The 26,537-nt window shown below is 37.9% G+C and overlaps 1 protein-coding gene across 3 annotated transcripts in view; it reads left to right on the forward strand.

The window, feature by feature from the left end:
• The window catches only part of TMEM132D (transmembrane protein 132D), a 250,603-nt gene that overhangs the window by 93,118 nt on the left and 130,948 nt on the right, over positions 1–26,537 (forward strand). For all 3 annotated transcript variants that reach the window (XM_040577231.1, XM_040577233.1, XM_040577234.1), the window contains exon 3: positions 8,901–9,047. In XM_040577231.1, the coding sequence (XP_040433165.1) occupies positions 8,901–9,047 (147 nt within the window). The remainder of the gene's footprint in view (positions 1–8,900; positions 9,048–26,537) is intronic.

Below are 26,537 nucleotides of genomic sequence, written 5' to 3' on the forward strand. Positions count from 1 at the left end.
GAATCAGAGCTGGGCCTGCAGGAGGCAAGCCCTGGCTGGGAGGAGCAATAGGCTTGCAGAGCGTCTGGGCATCTCTCTTCAGGAGGGGACAGGACTGTGACTGGAGATTCCCAAACAAAGTACCCTCTGGTTATACTGAGTTTCTTGGGGGATTCTTGATCTCTAGGCCATGCCCAGGTACATCCAGAGAGACGGGCTTTTCCCTTGCTTGCTGGGACTCTGAGTCTGCCAGGAAATTCAGCTGCTGATTGAATCCCAGCTTTTCCTCTGAGAGCAAGCCTAGAACTTTTCTGAGCCACTTAAGGATTCATACACTTTGCTGCAAGATCAAGAAATTTATTCCATTTGCTGGCCCAACATGCACCTCTTCTGCCATCTCTGACAGGTTTTGGTCCAGCTTCTTCAGATGCCTGGGACTGCACAACAGTTCCAGGCAATTTGTTCCAGTGCTTTGCCATCCTCCTTAGTCATAGCAAGTTTTCTTGATGTGTAAATATCCCTTGTCACAATTTAATCCCATTGATTTTTGGTAGATACAGACAGTATTTCTGCAACTGTCTGCTTTGGAAGACTCACACTGCATGGTCTGTCAACCTTTGCTTCTGTATTCACTGTGCTCCTAATGCTCTCAGCCAATTTAAGTGAATCCACAATTCCTTGCTTGTTGCAAATCCAAAATTCCTTTCTTGTTGCTGCCTGCTCAGCATAAAAATATATGTACATGTACATACACACATACCTACGTGTAAATGTCTCTGTACAATAGTTTTGTTGTTCCATGCTGTTTTACTCAACCTACAATGGATTATGGCATAATCCCTCATTATGTCATTTTATGCTCTGGATGGTTCTCTGGGGGTTGCTTACAACCAACTTTACTCACATGCTTGTTCTGCTTTGGTAGCTGTTTTCTTCACCTGTGAAATAGTGTGAATGGCACTCTATTTTCTCTGCACAGAATCCACAGTTCTTTGGCTTGTTTTTCCTATCCTTTCTTAAAGCTAAGTCCGATTCAAAATCTAAGACCAGGCTGTGCCATTATCAGTTTTGCTGATGTTTGGTCAGAAAGGAAGGAATGAGTTGCAATGTTTTCGTTTTCAAGCAGTTTAGAAAGTTGTATTTCAGACCTTACTTCAGATTTTCGCATTTATTTTGGAAACAGTAGTTAGAAGCAGTCCACAGGGCTCTCAACCACTTCAAATCAGCAGGCAGCACTATTTATCTTTGTCTTTCATTTCTGTAAACAAACACCTTCCTTCACACCCTTGAATACATAAATATTTTGTTTAGTATTGTTGCTCATTATTTCCCAATTATCCATTCCTGTAGGAAAAAGTGCCATACAGCCTGGAGAGGTGACAGTAAGTCACTGTTATGTTACAAAACTGTATTTGGTGAGTGGGTTGGGGTAAACAAAGATCATGGACTCCCTCCTCACCTTGGCCTCTAACCTTGAACCTTGAGACTGTCTCTTCTTAGGCATGTCTGTTCCCACTTCGTAGTTTGTATTGACACATGGCTATGGGCAGGAGTATCGGCCTGTCCCTCAGCACAATAATACCTCCTTAGAACGGCTCTAACAGTAACATTGTCAGTTGTAATAGTGGTGTCTTATCTATCCAATTACTGAGATTTTGCCTGCTAGTAGCATCCATTTCTATAGTGCCACTTCAGGTTACTACACTGCTATTTTCCTCTTTCTCACTGCTCTGCAGCAGCCCACAAGATGAAATCAGCAGAAGGGTGCACCAGCCGGACTGCTACACACACATGGAGTATATGAAAAAACATTTTTTTCATGATGGGAGTCTCAAGGTGACAGCTGCTGGGAACCCTAGGGAGGCTCAGTGCTATTCTCACATAACTCCTAAGGTTTGCTTCCCGAACTCTAATTCAGTGTTTTTCTACAAGACAAAGATCCAGTTCTGCAGGGCAGAGAATTTCTGGTTCCCACTGAGAATTGGGACCTCTTGTGACCTGTTTAATAAGTGAATGGAGGTCAGAGCTACAAATGCTTGTTTGTTTCTGCTTTAAATTTATTTGTATGTGTTCTTCCCTTTTAATTCTCCAGACACCTGTGCATTTTGCATCTCACAAAACATGATTTTAATAAGAACTTTCTTTTTGAAAGCCACAGGAATAAAATCTAAATGTGTGCTATGCTTGTATCTGTACATGTATCTACAACTGCATGTGCATAAACTGTAATTGCAAGAAGCAGTTTTGTCAAGTCCAAGGGCTACATACTACACAGATCTATTTTATTTAACTCCTGGTATGCAAAATTCAACTGCTGAAGCCCAAATAGGTCTTATGTGCTTTCTCTAATTAAAATTTTTTATAAATCCACCGGGGCTGTATCTTTTGTAATATCTCCATTTGAATGAAGGTGGTTTAGTGGCTGGGTGGAATGTGTTTTCCTCCTGAAATGTTAATTAGATGGGGAACATGTTATGCTTTGGAAAAGCTGCATTGCAAACCCATAGATAAACAGATTGATTTAATTTTAATCTGCTTTCATGGTGATGCATAATGATAACTGGTTTCTGTCTCACAGGGCTGAAAACCACAGACCTTAATAAGAGTTTGTGGGTATATTATACAGCTTTAAATAGCTTATGTTGTGCTAGACCGCTCTCTATAAATTATTCTAACTCCATCAGTATCTCAGGGACTCCCGATTCTCTTCTGCTGTGGATTTTCAATCAGTGAAACTATTAGTGTAATCTGAAGAAATTTTGAGGCATCTTCTCTGAAAACAACTGGCAACACTGGTTTGTACATGAAGTATTCAGTGGGGAAAACAAACAAAAGAAAGCCTTACAGAAGCCACTCTATACATTAAATCCTGGCATCTAAATCCTACCTTTTGTATGCCATGCCAAAACAGATCTAAACTTAACAGCCAAATCTTCAGATGGTTAGTGTGAAGTCTCTTAATATATGACTCAACCAAAGCCAGAATAATAGGCAATAGTCTAAAAGATGGCGGAGAGCCATCTATTTTTCTACACTTGAAAAGAGGATAGACACAGTCCTGGAATTGCTCAGCAGAATCAAGACCTTGGGAAGGGAGGAGGTTGTTGCTGGAGATGAAATATCAGCATGCAAATGTCAGACTGAAGTGTTCTGGTATCGAAATGGTCTCATTTATGCAATGTACATCTGCAATGTATTATGCAATGTACAGAATGACCTCATACTGTAGAGGATGACTGCATTTAATGTGATCAGTGTTAGCTTTTGAGTGCGATCATTCTGCTCTTACTGACTTTTCAGCAAGAGATGAATACCTGGGAATTTTCTGAATTGCTCCTCAGCTTAGCCATGCTGAAATTGCTGTCTAGGTTTTAGATCCCAAGGCAGTATCCAGTCCCATATCACCTGATTTTCAAGCTATGGCATTTAATTCTGGTCTTCAGAAAAACCCTTATGAGGTCTATCAGCCCATGGTTAGTGTGGAGAAGAGCTAAAGCAGCCATTCAGCCTCTTCAAAGGTAGTTCTGGTAGAGCTTCAGGGAATACAGACTAGTTGTTTCCATCTCCAGCAGTTGAAATTTATTATTGGATCAAGCTATGTCATCCCTGGAAAGAGCCTGCAGGAAGAGCAACCTGTGGCATAGCCATCATCACAAATGGGCTCTGGGCAATGACATATATTGGGTATTTGTGCATTAAGGCCATGAATACTTTCTTGGTTTCTTGCAGAGAGTGTTTTTCTGTGGTCTTGGCTGAGTGCATTAGACTTCCAAGAGGTAGTTCTCTGTACCAGTCCATTTGACACCAAAGACAAGAGACATGCAAATGGAAATAGACCAGATTTATTGCTATGATCAGGTCTGTTTCCATTCACGTCTCTCATCTTTGAAGTCAAATGAACTTGTAGGGGGAAGGACTTGTCCACAACCATTGCTGCTCTCTCGGTACAAAGGGAGAGAATACCAGTAAAGACTGCCATCCTGCAAGGCTAAACTCTGTCTTGTTCTCTCTCCATTTCTGGGTTGAGACTGGGCTCTGGTCAGGAAAAAGCACTAAAGATAAAGAGAAATAGATACTCCCTCGAGTTATTTTTGAAGTGCTTTGGGGGAGATACGGCGCTGAGGGAAATTCAAAGCCCGCTAAATGACAGCAATGTCTGTTAGGTGCCTAGAAGCTCTTGAAAATGTACCCCTCTGCAAACAATTTATCTGCTGCCTTCCTGTCGCCACTGGTAACAAGATGATAACCAGTGGTAGCACCAGTGTTAACAGCCTCTCTCTTTTTTTTTTTTTTCTTCTTTGCTTTAATGTTGAAAGTAGCTCACTTTCTCAGAAGGAGCATGAAAATTTTGCAGAGATCTTTGCTCTGAGTGCTCACAGTAATAAAAAACTAGATTCAATGTCATGGGTCTAAAATGTCTTTATTCAGAGCTGCTTAGGGGTTAGCCTCTTTGTTTACTTGTGCGTTGCTTTGGAGAGGAGGGATGTGTGATATTTGTATGCCACATGCAGGACACTGTCAGGAGTGAAATGTGGCGAGGGGAGTCCTGCCCGTGGCAGGCTCTCTGCAGCTCTCTATGCTCCTCGTCTGCTCTGTTACATGACTGGAAGGTGAATTTGGGCCTTCTGGCTCTCCCTTGCCCTTCTCTGTGCTGTTTCAAACCAGACAGTTTGTTGACAGTGGACCGCGGCACTTAGCAGCACACGTGCTGTAGCAGGGTTATTTTTCACCAGCCAGCTGTTCCACTTTATACAACACTTAAGTAACAATTTCACAGCCATTACCAGCCCGCAGTAATGACATGGGCTGAAAGCTAAGCGCTAACTGGTTGTAAACTACAAAAAGTGGGAGAAGCTGAAACAGACACTTTGATAAATGAAAAAGGACACTGTCTGCATTTTAATTGGCCGAGGTGAAGCCTTTTTTATCACTACAGTAAACACAGTGGATTTTGGATCATGAGATAGAATTGGGAATCGCTATCTTTATGTACTTAGGAAATGTATTTGCTTGATTTCAGGTGTGATGTATTGATTCTGGGAGTTCCTTCTTTTTTTTTTTTTTTTTCTGCCTTCCCCTGCTTTGTACCCTGTCAGCACTGACGGGGATTTCAGGGATTTTGGACTCCCGAGGGCTTTGTTTGCCATGATTGATTTAGGCTAAGGAGTGAGCTACTTACAAGGCTCAGAACAGTGCTCCACAGGTAAATAACCAGTGGAAACAGCTATGAAAATATTTAGTTGGATAGACTCACTGTTTGAAAAAAAATAAAAATAAAAAAAATAAAGACAGTTGGAATGTTTAATAGGTCTTTTCTTTCCTCCTCCTTATGCAAGTGGAATCTGGCCCGAAGTAAAGTGATGGGTACAAAATCCTCAACTTTCCTTTCTCCTGCCCAGCCATAGTATTTTAAACAAACTTACAATGTGTTGTACTTAACTGCTAACCGCTAGCAAATACATGAAAAACCTTTGTCATCAGCCTTTTATTCATATAGCTGTTGAGAAATGTTGCTAGGCTGAACTGTGGCTGAACCAAGAGGCTGTCTCATGAGCACTCTCAAGAGCAGCTGAAAGGTCGAAGACCCAGCTTGCCCTGTGACAGCCCAGCAATTCAATGAAGCAGATTTGCAAGAAAGTAATTGAGCCCTGACAGCAGTCATAGTGTTTTCATCTCAGGTATCTTCAGTTTTATCCGTTAACAAATAACATACCTTCAGTTATTATTAACCCTGTTTCATCCAGGTCATTCTTTGGTAATTGCAAAGTGCTACTGCCATTGTAAATCGGATGAATAAAATTCTGCAATCCCCCACAAGTAGCAAATACAGCATCAAGACAAACTAGAGGAAAATGTCTTTCCCAGGAACATGAAATTGCTGCTTTAATCCTAAGTTTAGAAATATTTTTAACTGATTCTTCTAAAAAAAGTTACTAACCTCTAATTCTGTAGAAAACAACAATCTTGTGTTATTGTTTTCAATAAAATTAGAGGTTTGGGTTTTATTGAATGACTAAATTAGACCTTATCAAAAGCTCTTCTAAGAAATGCTGATCCATAGGCTGCAATTACCCTAAGGAGTATACACAAGGATCTGCATTTGTTTTGAAACATTAGAAATCAGTGCTGGATGGCAGTCACTGGATAATGTGAATGTCAAGAATAAACTCAGCTTTTCTTTCTGTTTTTGTGTCCATTCTGCTGCTAGTTTACATCATCTCTCTGGCATTTAAAGGAATCCAGACAGAATGTAAGAGGATGGTATGATTTATTGTGTCTGTTTGTATACTAATTTTAGTCTGTTTTATAATGATTTTTAAATGATAAGCAAGAAAATTCATTAGTTTTCAGTGTGTAGCTGAACTTAGCAGCACTGAGACTCTGCACATCTTTCTCAATTACAGTAAAGTTATTGCATATATGACATCAGGGCAAGGTAGAGTAGGCTAACCTCTAAGGCTGCTTTTTTCTTGATTTCCTACCATTTTTGCTAATAAAATATGTTAAAAGCATACCTGTTGTGTAGTCAGTATAACCTCTTGTGTGTTTTTAAGTGGTAATTGTAACCTAGTAATTGCTCCTAACATACAGTCATGGATTTATTTATGTCTTTATTTTATTATGTAAGTCTGTTTGGATTTCCTGGACACATCACTCTTTTCTGCCCACCAGGAAAATTCAAGTGCTTAAAATCTTTGCCCAGGATTTCCAGAATTCTCCCTGCAGGATCAGTTTTCCTACGAGCGTCCCAAGCAGGCTTCATGCCATGTAGAAATCCTAGGTATGCTCATGTGCAGACCATGGGGACAGCATATTGATTATTCATCAAATGTGCTGTCTGCTGCATTCATGGTCAACACCTGCACAGCAAACCCAAGGGGCCAAACTTTCAGCAGGAGCTCGAGGCACGTGTGCCTTTGTGAAATGAGATCAGTCAATGGCTCTCATCACTGCAGTCTCTGACTGTGAGTGATACAGTTATTGCCCTGTGTCAGAGCAAAGACATCAGGGCAGTTGCCCTTTCAAATATGTATGCTCAGCTCAGCGGCCCAAATCCCACACTGGAATCTTCTCATCAGCCATAATCAGCTGATGGAGACAATGACCACACTGAAGAGCAAGAAGTTTGGGTTTCTTAATCACAGCCAGCCTAACTTGGAAGGATTTGAGCCACCCTCATTTCCCTGTGAAGTGAGAACCATTTTTCTCTCATGAATCTTAGTTCACACCCAGCAGTTTTCCTTTCTAGAGGTGGAACAGAAAGGTGGGACCAGATACTGGTCACTAGAACCGGACAGAGCCCCATGCTGATATTATGTTTCATGCAGATTGTCTGGCCTTTTCCCATCTCCCTCTCTGTAAGATGCCAGGAATGCAGTTTAATTTCCACTCTGCTTTGACCACTAGTTTCTCATCCTGAGGGACGTTCATGGTCTAGGAACAGTAACTGCACCTGCTTAAAATACATTTTGTAAAATTAGCATAGAAACAGCCTGAACACAAATTGGCAGGCCTTCACATAGTAATTCTTCCAGGTGTGCTAAGGAAATTACAGCCACTGCTGTTGAATTAGTGGTAAAAGAAATGAGATATAACCCTTTTTGTCCGAGACAGTTGAAGGAATACTTTGGCTTTTTATCTTGAAAACGTCTGTGGATGTTGTCCTTCAAAGATTTCATGGGTAATCTCATGTGGAGGCAGAGATGATAGTGCTTGTTTTACTGATATTAGCATCTCTGCATGGCAGCAGCTGTTTATACAAAACTCACATACCTTTTTGTTGTCCTCCCTCCCCCTGAACTGAGAACTTGCCATAACACTGAATGGATTTTGTGTATGAGACTTTAAGCAAATATAATTAAACTGTCATTTCCTGACAGCTCATATATGAGGCTCTTTGACCACAGTGGACTTTTTGTTTTTGTAAACACATTTGCAAACCAAAAGTTAACAACACCAGAAACTCCTAATTCAGAAAATTGGCTGACATTATACAGTCCTGGAATAATTCGGTAGTGCCTTAAGATATTTAGTTAAAGAAAAGGAGAAAAAGAATTAGGGATTATAACATCGGCTAGGAGGAAATAAAACAGATATTTCAAAATATGGTTATAGTTCCTCTTCTGCACTGATTATTCAAAACCAGAAGTATTGAGCTAATACATGAGACTCAGAAAAGTACTTTTCAGTAGGAGCCAGTCAAATCTTCAAGACTGTAACATTTTGTCATGCATGGAAATAGACTTCCAAAGAAACCACGCACTTTTGGAAAAATAAGAATATTTATAAGTGTTTTTAGGATCAGAGCTGATAGAACAGTTAAACCCAACAGTTCTGAAAGAAAATGAAGAAATTTTGTGGAATCGGAAAGATGATGAATTTTGAAGCAAAGATATGAAACGTCATCTTTGAGTCATCCAGAGTGCTGCTGGGGGAAAGTGTGGAGTAGATTTTGCTTGTAACCTGGGACCTGGTTCTCAGTTCCTCACTCTGTATCCTCACTGGTATTAACTCTAGCAACAACCCGATTTCATTTTTAGACAGAAGTGGTATGTTCCTCTCCAATAAACTAACTTCTAGTCAAAAGAAAGCATTAACACGCTCAGTGGTGCCTATAGACTGGATGGTGGAAGAGTAGAGTGAGGGGTGAGCTCCAGAATACATCCACCCCATAATTTAGACATGGCTAAAGCAGGAATTACCATTAGTTCAGTAAGATATATTTTTTTCTATGTATCATTTCTTTTTAAATGTGGAACTCTTAATTAATTTTCTCTTGTCTATTCCTTATAATCCTGTTGAACTCTAATGAGAAATAGCATTTTCTGTGGGACAGTAATGAGAAAATGATGAAGAAAGAAGTAACAGATTGAGCTGACATTTTGTATCTAAAAGATGAAATATCCTGTTGTGCCTCCTAGGGCGAAGGTGAAGAAAGGTGTGAACATCTTCAGTGTAAGAGCCAGCAGCCCGTACTTGTGGGATATCAGAGAGAGTGTGGATTATACGGGGAAATATGCACCAGCTGTTATTGTTTGCCAGAGGAAATCTGCTGCCTCTGAAAACAGGTAGGTCATTTCCAGTAGTCTGTCTTTTAATAACTGATGGTTGTTTTTCCTTTTCAAAGCATTTTTGCCGTGATTGTAAATTTTATTATAGTGTGTGATGAAAATGCTTTTGGAAAAACTGCGGCTGTCTTTGTTTTGTAGTACATTGCAAATTCTACTACATGCACTTTGAACAAAAATGTTACTCAATCTTAATACTCAAAGGAAGTTAAAGCTAGCAGGAAATATTGTTTTCATATACTATTTGGAAAAATATGTTTCATATTTTAGCATTTGGTTGTGACTAGTTTAATCTCTTCAAATTATTTGCTGCCAGACATTGTACCACGGGTAATTATAGGGCTGTTTGGGATTTTTATTATTATTATTTTTTTGGCCAAAATTTCCAGGGGAAACTAAAACATATTCATAGCATAAACCCCACATTTTTGTTCATGAGATTTATATGAATTTTTAATCTGCAGAAGAGAATAGGTTTTTCATTTTACATTCCCATTGTGCAACCACTTAGATAGGATGTTGACCTCTTTCAAACAGCCATCCTCTGGCAGGTGGATGTTTCTCTTCTAATCACAACTGAGTGCTTTATTGAATAATTTTTATATCAGTTTCTCCTTCTTGTCCATTGCTTCTGGAAATGTATGTCAAATGCATATTTATAAAGATCCGACAAATTACAAGCGTATTGTGTTTGGTATTGCTGTTAGAGAACTTGCCATACAACATGGGAATTCCAATTTTGCTGTGATTTACTTCTGAAATCTTACAAAATCTTACAGGTATAGGGATTTATTATGGACTTTTGAAATTTTCCGTAAATACCTACCAAGTCTAATAACTAGGAAGCTTCATGACTTTGGAATCTGGGTATATGAAAAAAGAGAGGAAGGAAAAGAATTCCCTTCGTAATCATAGTATAAGTCCCTTTCTCCTTACTAAAACTCAGTTTCTACACAATTTCTCTGATATAATATTGGTACTTATATCATCTGTTGTCTTGTACCCGATTAAATTTTGTTTGTCAAAAAAGCAATGTGTATATATATGCCAAGGTCACAGCTCCCTGTTGTCTAGCAAAACCTGTCAGATTCTTTAAAACCCCAGTTCAAAGCTATTCAAAGACAGTGTGAATATTTTCATTGACTGAAATGGATATTGGATCAGAATAAAAGTTTATTTCAAAGGTGCATTTTCCATCACACTCTATCTTGTTGGCTCCATAGAGTGCACTTGCCTGATTTCTCCTATTCATCAGGAAAATATAATGCAACATCATAGTTGATTGAAGCTTGGCATCTTATTTCTCTTTAGTACTCATCATTCAGTAGCAAACCTTCAAAATGACCCCTTCTTCACAAACAGTATTATGTCAGCTTTCTCGTGGTGGTAGTGTTTGCTGTGTGCTTTCACATGCTGAATATAAGCATGGCTTCATGTTTAGTAAAAGAAATGTGATCTAGTATACATTTTAGATTTTATTGGGAGAAAATCAAGAGAAGACAAGATCACAGACATATGTGTAACAGGTACAACTTTTGTTTTGACTTATTCCATGTGAGTTCTCCAGTTGAGATTTTGTGATTTTTTAAAACTTTCGAAAACTTCTTCCTCATTGTTTATAAACACATGTAAAATATTTCAATTCAGTATGTTGTTTTCTTCATTAAAATTAGTCATGCTTTGCTATTCATTTTAAGAAGGAAGATCAAGCATTATATGGGGAAAGAGAGTGTGCTCAATACTTCATGGGAAACAATTTTTCTTTATCTAGACATGTTTGATGTCACTAGATTTACACAATGGATAACAGTTAAATATTGATCTCTTTTATCAAATTTTTTACCTCTGTAGTTCCTTTATAAATTCTACAAACTCTATTTACATATTGGTTAATTACTCTTAAAACTCAGAGATCTGATCGCATGAATGCAAAGGTGGCAATGTTAATTAACTAGAGATTCAATGCTTTTGTGTTTCTGATAGTTTTACATGGATCAGGAAATAGTGTTAATAAAGCTAACTTACTGTGACAGGTGTAATTTCATAGATTAAGGAGGCACTTGTGCAAGTGACAAACTTAACCAGGATGCCTGAGCATTTCTTTATCTAAGTTTGAAATATATCATTCATTTATTTGGAGAGGTTTTGGCAGCGAAAGCTTATCATAACAGGATTAACATATAAATATTATCACAGCCAGCAGGGTGTTTTAGTATGAATATTAACAGCAAATATTATGAGTCTGTAGAAGAATAACTAATTAAGCCCATCTGTCAAATATGATTTGGAGTTCTCAGTGCCTTGCTTGCTATGGGCTTGTGACAGTGTTCCAGATTAACGGTGAAGCAATTATAAACTTCTCCCCAATTCTTCTGATTTCATTCTAAGGTGATAATAATTTTGTAACACTAAATCCTGACCCATGAGATTATTAGACGGGTTTACTCTCTTCTGTTCTTTGAGAACTCTCTTCCATCCCTCTATTTCCATGTAGACAACCAGAAAAAACAAATAGAAAATCATGTGATGTGGATTAACCAGTGGCTCAGAAATGCGACTTGGGAAAAAATTTAAATGATTGAATCAGGGAGATATGAATCAATATGTGTCATCCTTCACTTTTTTCTTTTTGATGTTGGCTGATGTTAATTTTCTTTGATACCTCATATAACGGGGTGAGTAGAATGAAAAGATAAGATTAAGACAGTACTGCATTTTAAGAATGTTTTCCTGGATTAGTGCAGTTTCTCAGTGTTTCTGAAGTTGGGCATCTCTGCTGTGCTAGTGAGGATTGATGAGAAAAAGAATCGCTAAAAGAGGAAGATCAGGGTTCCCACCTATTCTTCTGTGTTTCCTGTTTGACTGGAAGCAAGCTGGGGTGATGCGGGGTGGGTAGGTGTGGATTGGAAAATTATTGAGGTGACTAAAGATGTAGTTTTACTTGATATTTCAATGTGCCTAAACCAAAATTTTAGTAACTTCAGAAAAAAGTGTCTAAGAGATTTTCAGGGACCTCAGTTCCTTACCTGTAAAACATGGTCAATAGCACTTTCCTATATCCATAGCTGTGGAGACGTTAAGCAAGATGCTCTTGATATGATATGATGATTAGTATCATATCTTGATATTTTACTAATGGATATCATGATAATCTTAACATATTTTATTAATGTGTAGATTTTGGAGTACAAATGTTTGTTATTCCACTGAGAATACATTATCGTTCTCCATACTTGTGGACAAATGAGACCATTCATCCAAGCTAGTACAAAACGGGCAAAACTTGGCCGTCACCAGGTAGAACCTTAACGTCTGGATATGACTGTTTACTGTCTTATCTCCAATTGTAGTTGAACTGTATCACAGATAAGCTTTGCTCACCAATTTTCTTTCCCCATGCTCATTGTTGGAAATGTTACAAAGATAGCATTTCTTCTGAAACTTTCTTGTTTGTGCTCTTGGGTTACAGCTCTGTAGCATTAAACCATTTATTGGCTTTTACTGCCTGAAATCAGATGCTAGTCCTGCTATGGGGGGGTGCTCCTTTATTTTGATTGTGAACTACAGGGTGACCGATTCAATCTGTAATAATCTTGACACAGTAGGAAACAACAACAGTATTTTCTGGGCTATATCCCTCATTTGTTCTCGTGTCTCTCATTTTATCATGTTATGGTATGTTAGTGCTTATTTTTTTTTAACACTTCTATCATAAAAGCAATTAACTTGATATTAGATAAAACAGTGACAGGAAAACGTAAAGCATCATTCCGTTTGATTTTCCTGGACAATACTTTTTTTTTTTTTTTATGATGTTTATACCATTTACCTTAGTGCCCTATATTTCTCATTTTCAAATCTATTATGAGATCTCATATTATGTAATTTAACATCTAGCTTTTGTGTTGTAACAGCAGTGAGCTATTGCCTCTTTCTCTTACTTGTTGCATCATGTTTGACAGACTCTCGAGCATGCTGTAATTCTAAAATGCTTCTGAATGCTTCTGTTTGTTGCAACAAAAGCGACAAATGTGACATATATAACAGCCTGATAGCCTCAATAATTATATTGTGTGTCTTGCTGGTGCTCATAAAAATGCTTCATACACATAGTTGTATGTTTGTGAGCACCATTAATATTTTTTACGTTGTTATTCATGTGTTCACACAACTTTACCAACTAGAGGTATAGTATTTTGTGGAGAGAAAAATGTCTACTCTGAAGTTACAGAAACAATACATGCTGAAGCAAAACTAAGTTGGTGTATTTTGCCCCATTGTGGTGTGAATCACATAAGCTCTTGATGAGAAACTCATTGTTCATCATGATGAAACTGGAGGAAGAAAAGGACTGTAGAAATCAAACACGCTTCCAGATGGGATATATACAAGTATGGTATTGAAAAAGCACGACAGAGTGGGACACTTCAAAATACAAAGCGATGTGAGAATTCTTGCTTATAATTGGGAGCAGAAAAAAAATCTTTTTTTTTGTTTGTTTGTTTATTATTATTATTGTAGGGGAGCAAATGATATCATATATGTGGTTTCAAAGTTACTTTCCAAGTAATGATTTTGCTCCAAAAACTGGCTATTCACTCAACATCAACAAAGTCAGGCAGATATAATACATTAATTTGATTCTGAAATAATGGAGTTTAACTCCGTTTATACTTCCCAGTCATCTAGCATCTAGATAATGATTGGCTATAAAGGCATTTGTCCTGCGTAGCTTTGGAGTTTCATACTGTTTCGTATTTCTAAGAATTTTTGTGTTGTGATGATGTGAAAGCACTAAATATCTTAGAAGTCATGTTTATATTTCACATATTTGAAAGCAATTAGTCAAAAAACTTCTATTCCTCATTTCTCATTTTAAAACTTAAATGTGTGCTCTCAGAGAGAACTCTTTGAGATGTTGAGGCAAAATAGATTTGTGTGAACCAAGCCTCAATGCATCTGTCTTTTACATGCTGACCCACTTCTTCATTTTTAAAAGGAAAGCTATTTTATTTATTTATCAAGAAATGTGGATTCTCTCTTGAAATCATCCTATTCAATGCAGATTAAAAAGGTTATCAAGTTATCATCTTGAAGCAAATCAAAAGAAATGAGAGAAAATATTAATCAACAGCTATTAGATAAAGACAGTACTAGGGGATTTTTTCATCTATTTCTTTGAAAGAGACTCATTCATTTAAAAACAAAAAGGTTGCAGGAAAGCAGTTCAAAAGCATGTAGATAGTCTCCTGTCATCTTAGAGGTGGACTCTGTTTCTATACCTCTGACATTTAGATGAAGAATGAAGAATGAAAAGATGAAGACAGCAACTCAGCTGTCATTGTGAAGAAGATGATTACCTTTAATTTCAGCTGAATTTTAGGGTTCTCCTTAGAAAAGAAGTTAATTCCTTTGTTTGTGAGTGTAATTTTATTGGAAATGGGAAAAAGTGACAATTACCATTGAATTGCCTACGTTGTCTCTTGAAGTAGTTTGAAAACATAAAATTCCCTCATTCAGGTTATTATTATCCTTCTGAAATATTAATGTACAGTTATATACCATTTAACATCCCTGAACTGGTTACAACTGTTGATATACAGAGCTACATCATTGCTATATACATATCATCCTAAGGAAAGTGATAGAGGTGAAGTACCCATGAAATCTAACTTGACATGACTTAACAGTTCACAACTACTGTCTGAAGAGTCAGGAAAGTAGACTCTGCAGTGTCTGTACCTTTTTATACCTCTATGGATCTCTCCATCACATACAACATTTTTTGTGATGAATGGGAGTAAGTCAGACATCTCCTCTTTAGAAGAGTACTTGATCAGCAGAGAGATATTATAAGGGCTTTTATTCTACTTTGTGGTGAAGTGCAAAGAATAAAACTATGCCAAAATGTTTTAGGGCACAGGCAGGATTTACTACAGTACAGCTGTTTGCTGCTTTATATTTGCATATATAAATATGCTTTTATATTTTCAATGCGATGAAGAATAGCTGTTAAGTATTGCTTCGTTTCCAGAATATGTTGATATGTTGACTATTTTCTCCTGATCTACCCCTCCTGCCTGTGTTATGAATAACTGAAAAGGATAACCGAAACTTTAGTACGTAGACATCATGTCCTTAGTTTCTAGAGGTTGTATTTGGGTCAAAAGAGATCAGGGATAGACGGCCACCTTTTTCAGTGGCAGCCCAGACTTGGCAGATTTTGTAGGGCTCGAATTTGGAAGCAGAAAGTCGGGATCAGTGTTGCTGTTATGCTAGTTCACTACACACACCGGGGAGGGCTGGTGTTACAAATTGTCGGCAGTCATTGCGTGTGTGGGAATAATGATACAAATCATGAAAAAAATATAGTCAACTGGTCAAAGACATCATGTTAATTTGAGAAGGCTTTGCACTAGCTCCAATTTGTATTAGAATCTGTGGTCATTTTCTAGCACATTACTATATTTGGCTCTTCTTTTGTGATAATCTATCCCAGATGGAAAATAAGTCCAGTGAATAATTACAGAGACTTGCAGACTGGCCTCTTAATGGTCTAACTGGTCACAGGCCAGTGGCCATTCACTGACTGTCCACCATACTCAGTATAAATACCTCATCCAGCTCTCCTGTCCACTCTACGCTGTCCAGTTATTTGTATCCAAAAATCCTGGGAAGAAATTCTAAATCTTCTACACTGTCACAGGAGAAGAAAACCTGTGAAAGTGGTGCTCAGTTTGAGTTGGACTAGCTCTCCCAACTCATATCAGCTGTGATCACAGGGTAGAGCTCTGAACAGAAGGAATTTTGGCTGCAGGAAGAGTGCTTGTAAGGAGGGATGAATTTAATTTCCTGTCATAGCTCATCTGAAGGCAGGGGGGTTTATCCCCTTTGTATTTTTTTATTACATTTTATTACTTTATATATAGAGAGAGAAAAGCAATAATGGAAAGGATCCAAATACTGCTGCATGTTCCATAGTTAACAAATGACACCAAAACTGTACTTGCAATGAGTACTCAATATTCCCATGTTCATGAGCTTATCTAGGAGTTTGAGAAAAGGTGTGATATCTTCATCACCAGTTACCAGTTTTGGTAGCTCGAAAGATGAAGGTTGGTTAAATGAACCTGGGAAGTCCTGTAGGAAACTCTGATGATCCCTATACCTATATAACTGAAGACTATATTATAATGCATACATGGGGAAAGCAGACTTATATTTGGGGGATTTTAAGAAGTTGTCAAGACACAAAGTTCTCTGTGATGCACTGGTAATTAGGCTGTTTTCTCTGATATGTAGTACCTTCCATAAAATGAGGTTCACTGGGACGGCGATCAGCATGACTTTGCTAAAATGCCAGGATTTGTCTACAGGGAGTCTTCTGAAGTTGCTGCAGTTGTTCAGATTAAATGAACTGTCTGTAAAATCTGCAAACAATAAGTAATGTTAGGTGTTTAATGCTCTTTCATTAAGAGTTCTTGGCGTGCGGATATGAGAATCAGATAGTTTGAGGGAAGTGAAGCCCAAGTAATTTGCTGACAGACGACATGGCTTGTTCACAGATACATTTGTTCCTAGTCCCCTCTTCTCTCTCTTTCTGGTGCTTTATGGGTATTTCTGCCACCTCCCTTGTAGAGGAGATATCCTCCTTTCTGTACAGTGTTGGAGTACCTAAAAGACATTCCCAACAGTCTGAATAAACCTCATGCATATTTAGCATCTTTATTTTATGTTGTTGTTATCCAGTATGATAAATGTCATTTTAAACCCAAGGAGGAATGATTTCCCTTAAGAATCTTAGGGATTCATCATTATCATGCTTGCTCTGTGTTTTTGGTACTTATCACTGTAGTCCTTAAACCTTTAGCAGCCCCAGGGCTCAAAATATCAATTCCAATGGGACAGAAACAGTTTGCTACCTATTAGAAAAGAAACAGCAACTGAGTAATCTTCTGTCTATTAAAAAATCTAATATTAAATGCAAAAATACATCTTGTGAAAGTGTTTCTAATGGTGCCGTTGATTTTCTTTTCCTTGGAGGAAATCTTGTAAGAAGTAATACTAATTACTCAGAGAGTTGGAAAGTGGATGTCTTTTAAAGTATGAAAAGAGGTTGAAAATATGCCTGTTACTGCTGAGGCACAGGGATTCCCACTTTGGGGGATGAAAGAAAGTTAACATCCAGCAATGCACGGATCAGAAGCTTAACAGAGTTGTGTAATACAACCCATCATCCACACAAATCATTAGGCTGGTCCTGAGAAAATTCCGATGGTGAGTACAAGGAAGAAGTTCACTGGGCATTTGAGTTATTTTATGGCATCAACTCTATAGATTTACTGATTATGGGAACAAGCTAGAATTGCAATATCACAGATGTATGTGTGGTTTATATGAACCGATGACGCAGATATAACATCCTTTAATTACTTTGCCTTGGTCACTTCTCAGTCTTTAATCTGCCTTTATGGGGTAAGATAAGGCTGCTGCCCCAGTTTGATAGAGGCACAGAGAGGACATGGGCTAAATGTTAAAGACAGTTCTGACCATAATGAACAGCATCACCTACTAGGGTTTATGTGCAATGGGGTTACATAGCTAGGTTTGGAGTGAGTTGCATTTAAGTTGAACCACTGAGTGGGGAGCTGCACTGAGCTAATCACTGAGAGGATGCAGAAGTCAGTGGTGCATTGTTTTGTGGCCCACTGTAACTGGATTAGCTTTAATACCTTGGCCAGGGTCACACACAACGTGTGACAGAGCAGGAGTTAAATGGAGATCTTTTCTTCATGTGCCAGCTAGTCCCTTTGGAGTGAACATCCACCGAAGGTGGCTTTTCCTTTTAACTCATGAAAAGCTTTTCCTCTGAGGAGTTTATGTCGAGTTTTATGGAACTGCATGTGTCTTATAGCTCTTTTGGAGGAGTTTCTGTCAACTTACATACAGATAGGAGATATCAGACTTTGTTGGGATAATAGGATGGCGTGTCTTTGTGGACATCATTAATTCCACTACACACACAAACACACATGTGTGTAAAATCACCAACAGGACAGAAAACTGAGGTGTAAGATTCCATAGGTAGAGCTCTCTGTGTGATCACTGAATATTTTTGCTTACACGAAAGGAGTGTGTAATGTGATTCATTCCCCCGCCTGCATGGCAATCTGCAGCAACAAGCAGTACTTCCACCTCTACCGCCCCACTCCATCTTCTGAAAATGTTTTCAAGCCTAGAGTGTCATCTGGGGTATACATTTTTAATGTTCTACAAAGCTGTTTGAGTATTCTGTATGGGTTCAATTTGCATCTTTTTTTTTTTTTTTTTGAGGTCTAAATTTTTCAATTTGAAATCCATCCTCATTGTATAAGTTTATGAATCATGTTTTATGATATTTTCACACAAAATTGTGCATAGGAATGCATAGAAAAGATGTTACATAAGAATTTAGACATAACTACATTTTAGAGGGTGTAGGAGTGGGGAAGCAGGCTCTATCTTCTGTGTCAAATAAGGGATCCATGAAGACTGCCTTGTTGCATGATTCTTTGGAAATTACAGTAATCATTACAGCATAAGTTACCACTTGTTACTCAGAAACACTGAGAGCTTTTCCAGGCAAGTATAAATAGGAATTCTTATTAGGTACATTTTAAAATTTGGGTAGCTGATAGCACTGCTTCTTTGTCTTTGATTCAAGACCAGTGTGGGCTGGTCACGATGCAAAGTCACAGTCCACTAGTGAATGTAACCACACCATAAAGAGCCTGTCTGCTACTTAATTCCTGCATTCGCGTTGACAATATGAAGAATACAAAGGGGATTAGTTAGCTGTGATGTCTTTATGGTTGACATTCACTGACAGGGTGGTGGTTGAGGGATTGCCTGAACTTATGTAAATGTATTAATATTATTATTAGTTTCAGGGGTTACCTGAAGCTAATAATCAAATGTGCAATTAGCTGAATGGATGACTACTATCTCCATCCTTTCTTGCCATAAGTTCTCTGGTGTTTTGCAAGCACGTGTCTGCTTTTCCTCAGATTTGTCTGAACTATCTGTAGAATACCTTTGACATTGACAAGATATCTATTTTAAGTCTTTATTCATTGGAAGGTTTTCTAAATATTAGTGTTGTGAACCTCAACATGGGGACTGTGGAACATTATAACTATTCAATTTATACTGTAGAAAGTGAGACAATATGACTTTCATCTTTGATTTCTTATATTGTCTTTCTAAATCAACTGTAAAATCAATACCAAAGAATGTTTTCAATATTTTTATAATTTCAATTTCAGCTATACCTTAATGCATCAGAGTCTCCATACATTTATTTATAGGAGCTCTGGCAAGTACATATGTGCTCGTATTCCATATTAAAGATGAAGGCCATCATACCAATAGACCAAGAAATACACGTCTGCATGGCACAGAGCGTGGAGGTAAAAGGTCCAGCTTGGCTACCCCAGTGCTGCACACTCGTGTGGTCAGGGCTCAGTCACGAAGCCCTGCTCACTGAATGGGCAGCATCTGAGAAAACAGGACTGTACCATATCAAACATGGCTTGTCACTGTGGGCGCAAAAATTGTACAACACTGAGATGAACTTCTTCATTTTTAGTTTATTTGAATCTTATATTTAATCTGATGCTAGAAAGAAAATAATTAGCTTGAATAGTTTTCCATCCAATTAATCTATTCCTAAGTGGCAAATATTGTACCTGGAAACCAATTGATTATGAAATGTTTCCTCTGAGATGCATTTTCCTGTTAATTGTTGGGGCAATTAATTTTCTTACAGACACTTGCAGATCTTTCTGTCTAAAGTAGTTAAGGCAAGGAAAGCAAAAGGCACAGAAGAGAACCAAAGAAGACTATAATAAGATGTTAAGATAATAACGGATTTAAAAAATATAACATATGTACAACAATATATATGTATCATGCATTTGATAACATCTATATTAGGGAAACTCTCAAAAGTTTCAGAAGATAGGACATCTTAGAATTAATCTCATATGCATATTCATTAAAAAACAGTTTTACTTATGAACACATGATATTTTTTCCATAGGGTTCTGGGCAGAGGAGAATTTGGCAGACAAACTCTCACAAGTCTCTGTATGATGTGTTTTTCAAAATAATGTCTATTTTTTTCCCCCCTCCTTGAGATGTATAGTTTGGAAATATATTGGCGGATTTTAAAAGGGAAAAGCAAATACAGTTTTGCAATTTGGATGCAATATCCAAAGTTTATCAAAATATCCAAAGAATTACTGCCTTGTCAGTTGAGTCCTCTCTGAAAAGCGTAGAGCCAGTATAATGTTCTTCTATTTTTAAAACATTTATTTCCAATTCTAAACGTCTTCTAATACGAGAAAAGCAATGCTGTTCTCCTAAACACTACTGCACATGGCTATATGGTTACAAATTTAATTTGAATTTCACCAAAATTTCAAAGCTAGTTGGATGCCTGACATGGAATTTTATGTCTGAATAACTTAATTTTTGGCAAGGTTGTTAGATGCTCAGTGGACAACTGTACAATAAACCATTCTGAAATGTCTTAATTATTCAAAACCACCAGTAATACATTCCCATACTCTCTCTGATATCTGTATTTTATGTTAGAGTTACACTTACACATTCAGGGCATGTATACTGTCTATATGCAATTCTTTTTTAATCCTTATAGATTGAATAAGGTTTGATTTTATGCACATTCAACACCAAGAACATGTGCTCTGTGACAGAGAGAGGGTGTGGGTGTATTCTACATTTGTTTTATGCATTTCAGTGAGATAAACCCCTGATTTAGTCCCTAAGAGTCTCAAAGAGAATTACAATGTCTTGATGAAAAATTACTATTTATTCAAAAATCAAGATTTTGCTCTCATGAATGACATGAAAATAAATCTTGTTTGCAGTGACTCTAAGCAGCAGATGATGAAGGTTGTAGCTATCTCTAGTGCATGCACAGTTTCAAAAATGTAGCCTCCTGATCAAGCCTTTGGGTCAGTGGGCATCAGCAATTGTTTTGTAGAAGCGGTGTTTTTTCTCTTTACTTTAGGATTCCAGTTTTGGCACTCTCATTATGCTTATGTAACTCTCCTAGTAAAATATCTCCTATTCAGGGTTTTAAAGGATTAATCTTGTTTATGAAAAGAAGTGCTTCTGCTGCTGCTTGGATAAACCACAAATAAGGATTTTACTCCACAATTGTAATCACAACTTGTAAACTTACTGAGAGCAGTCCTAATGAACAGCTAATGATAATCCAGATGCTTCCTTCAGCAACATAGCAATTAAGGAAGAATTAAGATACATAAGAATGCACAGTCATCAGACAGGTGAAAACAGCTGTTAACACAGGAGAATTATTTACTGACAAGCATAGTTCTGTGTATATAGGTGTGCTGGCCAGCTGGGGTGAAAGATGACACTGATCTGCCTTTCACTTGAGAGACTGAGTATTAATTTTTCTGTAACAAAAATATGCAAGAAATGGAACTTTTGCAACTGGAGAAGAAATACTTGTGGTAGGGGAAGAGTAAAGAAAGCAAATATTTAGATGGAGACTAAGAGAAAAATCAGTATGTGTGATCAGTATGAATCAGTATGAAGATCCTTACAATGAAACGTGAATTATACTGCTTGATTTGCAACCCTAACGTTCTTTTAATATTTTTAAAAAATGTATTTTTTTTTTCAGTATTGCCAATTATATTAGTCTATATGTCCAACTAAAAATTTTGGTAGTAACAGTTGAAATATTGTACTCATGGATGTTACTAACATGTTGCTTGGCCAGGTTCCCTTGTTCTGTAGCACTGGAGCTATGGATGAGTGGTAAGAGCCTTTCCCACTCTTTAGGAGTCCTGCTTTTATCTGGAGTGCCAAAGAGAGGGATTCCTGGGAACATAGTGGGGATTTGGGTTTTCACTTGCCTGTGTAGGAGTAGGGCAGAACTGTATGCATTTGAGCTTTACTTTGATTCTCTCTTTCCATATTTACCTTTTCTGTGGAGCTGAGTCACAGGTGGGATGTTACCAGGGCAAATGATTACTGGGTGCTAAGAAAGCATCACCAGAACACTGCCAAAGAATGAAATTGGGAGGTTGGTTAGTGGGAGGGAAGGAAGGACACACTGCTTTCCTGACAGTACAGGAGAGAGTTAATGATGAGGCTCGTGTAAGGTTCAGTGCCACAGCATGTGTGAACCTCATGGTCGGCCTATGAGACACACTAATCTTCCACTGCAAGTAGACAGGCTGTTCGGACCTGCCTGCTGCCTTTCTCTAAAATCAGGGCAATTACCAGCTAAGGTGTGGAGTGCTGTAGGGAAGGCTAACCAGAGGCATTTTAAAGAGTTATCTCCCAAGGAAAAAGCAATCTGAAGGTTGTTGTTGAAACATCTGGTTTAGAGGAAATGTTCCTAAATACATTTTTTTTTTCTGTCAAGTTCTGATTCTGATTCTGTGTTTTTAAGAAGGAAAAATCTGCGCTTAAACCTATTGGAAAAGTAGCATTTTTGGTCTGTGAGTGTGCAGAACTCTCCTGTTCTAAAATTAGAAAGTCAATTTTACTGTTAAGCCAGGGGAACAAGAAGCTCGACGTGCCCTCTGAAATTAGCAATGAAACAAGCTGTATTGAACTCGTCTATAGCTTTACACCTTCGGGACAGTGGTTGGAACCAAGATAGACAATATTTCTCCAGGCTGTCACAGTTATTTTACAAGAGCAAAAAGAGGAGAGGGAGGAGGGAGTTGCTTTGGTTTGATTTCCAAATGAAATAACCACACAAACTTTTAAAATCATCCAGAAGATTAAGGGATACTTCAAATAGTCTACTATGTCAAGGTCCAATTTATTCTTCTGAATATCTATTTCTTAATTTTTACAAAGCTAAGATATTAAAGCCAGCAGGCACGTGCTCCGTTAAAAGGTGCTGCTACTCTAGAGGAAGGTGTTACTGGAGAAAAGGAATGCAGAGGGAGGTCTTTCACGCGGTAGAGACCTAGAAAAAAGGGTTAAGAAAATACTTTAATGCTTTTGAATTTTGTGGACAGTATTTGGAAAGGATTTAATATTATGGTAAGTATGTAAAAATCTTTATCTTTTTGTTATAGCAGAAGCAAGTGTCATTGCAAAGGCTTGCTCTGAGAGGTGTTAAGCAGGTATGAAGGCAGTTTGAATTCCCATAGTCTTCAACCAAACTTGAGACTAGAGATGCAAGGATTTGGTAAATCACAGAAACTTTCAGGAAAAAAAATAAAGTGATGTGGATACAAAGAAGTGTACTCAGTATTGGCTGCTTTTTTCTCCCAAAGACCTGAGGAAAAATTTGGAGAGAAATCAGTGCAGCTGTATATCAAGCCTTAAGAATGATTTCTATGGCCAACAAAAATACAAATTAAGTTATATATATATTTATACGTTATTAGGCAATTGCAGTTTCCACATATTGTAGATTAAATTCATCTTAAATTTGTGCTGTGCTAACCACATCTCAATGAATGTGCATAAAGATGTCAAGTTAACTTTTCAAGCTTTTTTCTTCCTAAAATATGAGATTATTTTCTGTAGCTACATTAGGTCCTAATTTACGTACTGTTTCAGAATTCTGTGGTTATTATTTTCTTTTTTGTTTTGGTTTTGTTTACATGTCAACTATATTCATGCTTTCTATTTTTAACATAATATTCCTTCTATTTTAGAGAGATGTAAACAGCTATATAGAGATATATTCAAGTACCTTAGCATGCTATGCAGAAAGAACGCTAATAATAGGTGTATCTGATTTTTTTTTTTACAAAAGAAAGAATTTATACATATTGATGTCATAAATAGAGTTAGCAGTACTTTACAGGTGCTAACTCAATAATACATTTGTCATTTTTAATGAAGAGAAACAAATAACTGTAGATAGGTCAATTTTTCCTGATTTTTTTTTTTTTCCTTTGGGGAATAAGGAGGATTTTAGCCAGATTTTCTAAGGAAATGAGTTTAAGCTATCATGCTGCCTGTGCTTGTGTGTTTTAAATTTGACAGCAGTATAGCTTACTCAAAGATAGTTTTATTCTTATACGTTTCATGAAAACAGGCAGATGGTGGTGGAAAAAGACGTTAGAGTCCCCAGACAGCTGAATTCTTATCAATAGCTAATTACGGAAAAATCTTCAATAAGAGCTTGTACTTTCTTAGACATGAGAGTCAATCAGCTGCGAGACAGAGCTCTGTAGGATACTAGCTTTTACTTGTGCCATCCTCATGAAGCCTTTTTTTCATGCTTACGTTATTTCCAGACAATCTTGCCTCCACAGTGCAGACCTGGCTTCAGTGCACAGCAGCTGTCAGTGTGGTGGTGTGGTGTTGAAAGGGCCCTTTGTCAAAGATAAGGTAGGCTGGATTTGGAGTTCAGTAAAGGTTCTGCTTTAATGTATCCTAAAAGGGGGAAGGGAAATTATTACACTGAAATCCAGTACATGCCTAACCAAATTGTTAACAGTGTGAAGCTAGCAAACAGAAGCTGGGCTCTTGGGTGAAAACCACAGTGTAGCTTTTGCATTTCTCTGAGTGTAGCCTATGACCTATAATAATACTAATAACTACATTTGTGCTTTAATCCAAGTGTCCCCAAACCTTCCAGGCTCTTTATCTCCAGGATCCTTTCCTGAGTCAGGTACGCTGTGCTGGAATGCAAATAGTGCTAGTAAAACTGCAGTTGTGTTATGCGTGTAAAGCGCAGCTGGGAAGGCTGGAGGCAAGGAACCAGACAGACAAATGGCCGCAGAAAGCAATAACCAGACTCCTGTGGGAGCTCAGGGAGAAACGTGCCCTTGGATCTGCTGCAGCATGTTATCCAGTGAGTCCAGAGATCCAGCTTGTCATGGCAGGCTCCACACATTCACAGCAAACTGTAAGCCGTCACCTGAGGATGTCTGCATGTCACAGTTCCACCTATACTGTGAGGAACCTAACCCTGTTTGCTTTGAAGAGCGCTCCAACATTAGCTGCGGCATGAAGGGACACCTTGCTACCTCCCTCTGACTCCAAAATCTAAACTAAATTTTCACAGAGGCAAATGTCTTAGTAGGGGAAAAAGGAGTTAAAAGCTTCAAGGTTAAGAAACTCTGTCTCACCTTTCACATTATTGTTCAGAAGAATTAGTTTTGGAAGTTAATAAACCACATGCATTCACCTCATACAGCTATTTCCCTCCCTAAACAAATTGCTTTTATTGTCAAAACCACAAATTTAGGCATTGTGATCAATATCATCATTTTATGAGCTGTCTGTAAGGGGACTTGAAGATGCAGCCTTGCTTGATTGTCTAGGAATAAAGATTGATCAGCCTTGTTCCTTCTCCTGTATAGATCCTTGGTTGATTCACATACAGTATACAAAGAAAAACACTATCACCTCATCCCTCTTCAAAATCACATAGTCAATAGCTTTTCCTTGGTGCATTTCTGCAAACACTCGAGAGTACAACCCCAATTAATATGTTAAGAAGGGCAGAGAGGAGGAACATATTTGCTGTCAGGGTCTTTTCGCTGATAGGAAAAAATGTGATTTTAATTCCAAACTTTTCTTGGTTCATTTCACAAAAGGTATTGAGCTGAGACTGTTAGTTTTTACTCTTTCATGTTTTCTTTTACTGTTTTTAAATGAAGGCAAGAAAAAACAAGAATGCAAGATGTTTACAAAAGACTGTTGGCCCACAGCAGCTGTTGAATATTGTGAGGCATTTCAGGACAGCGTCATATGCTGCTCCCATTGCATCAGTCAGAGAAGGCAGGTTGTTTTAAAGAAAATGAAGTCCTCCTATATACCACTGTCAGAGATTTTGCTGAACATAATTATTTCCAATGGAAGAAAAAAAGGGGAGGTATTTGCTGAGCTGAGTTACTTTCATTTATTATGATAAGTTACCAAATATAAGTACTGCCATATTTATAACCCAGGTGACATAACATGCTTTTGCATGATGCAGGTCACACACCATCCACAACTTACTTCGAACTTAAGTAAGCTAAGAAATGATGTTCCTGAAGTGCACATTTGTGGTGTGTGTGTCTGTAAGATAATCTTCACACTCTTCATCTGCCATATTAAAACTATGTGCTCTTCAAGGCACAGATGTCTTACAAAGTGACACTTGGATGCTGTAAGATAATTGATTGATAATTTCTCTAGGTGCTACTCTTATCCAAAGAAGAGCACTGGTCATTTTTGGCTGCACATATGCACAAATGTGTAGGTTAGGTAGCTAAATAATGCTATGATGAAAACCAGAATGTTCAGAAAAGAAAATGACTGATCAGATGTATAGGGATAGTGCGGCAAATTGTAGAACAAGACTTGCCAGCTGAGGTTACAGGAAAGGGACTGGGACTCGGGCAGTGAGCGTGGCTCTGCCCCGAGGATGTGGTGTCACAGCACGGAGGGTGCTGGGGGCACGAAGAGGCGGTGGGGATGGCC

Source organism: Cygnus olor, chromosome 17, assembly GCF_009769625.2.
Source record: "Cygnus olor isolate bCygOlo1 chromosome 17, bCygOlo1.pri.v2, whole genome shotgun sequence".
Classification (NCBI taxonomy): domain Eukaryota; kingdom Metazoa; phylum Chordata; class Aves; order Anseriformes; family Anatidae; genus Cygnus; species Cygnus olor.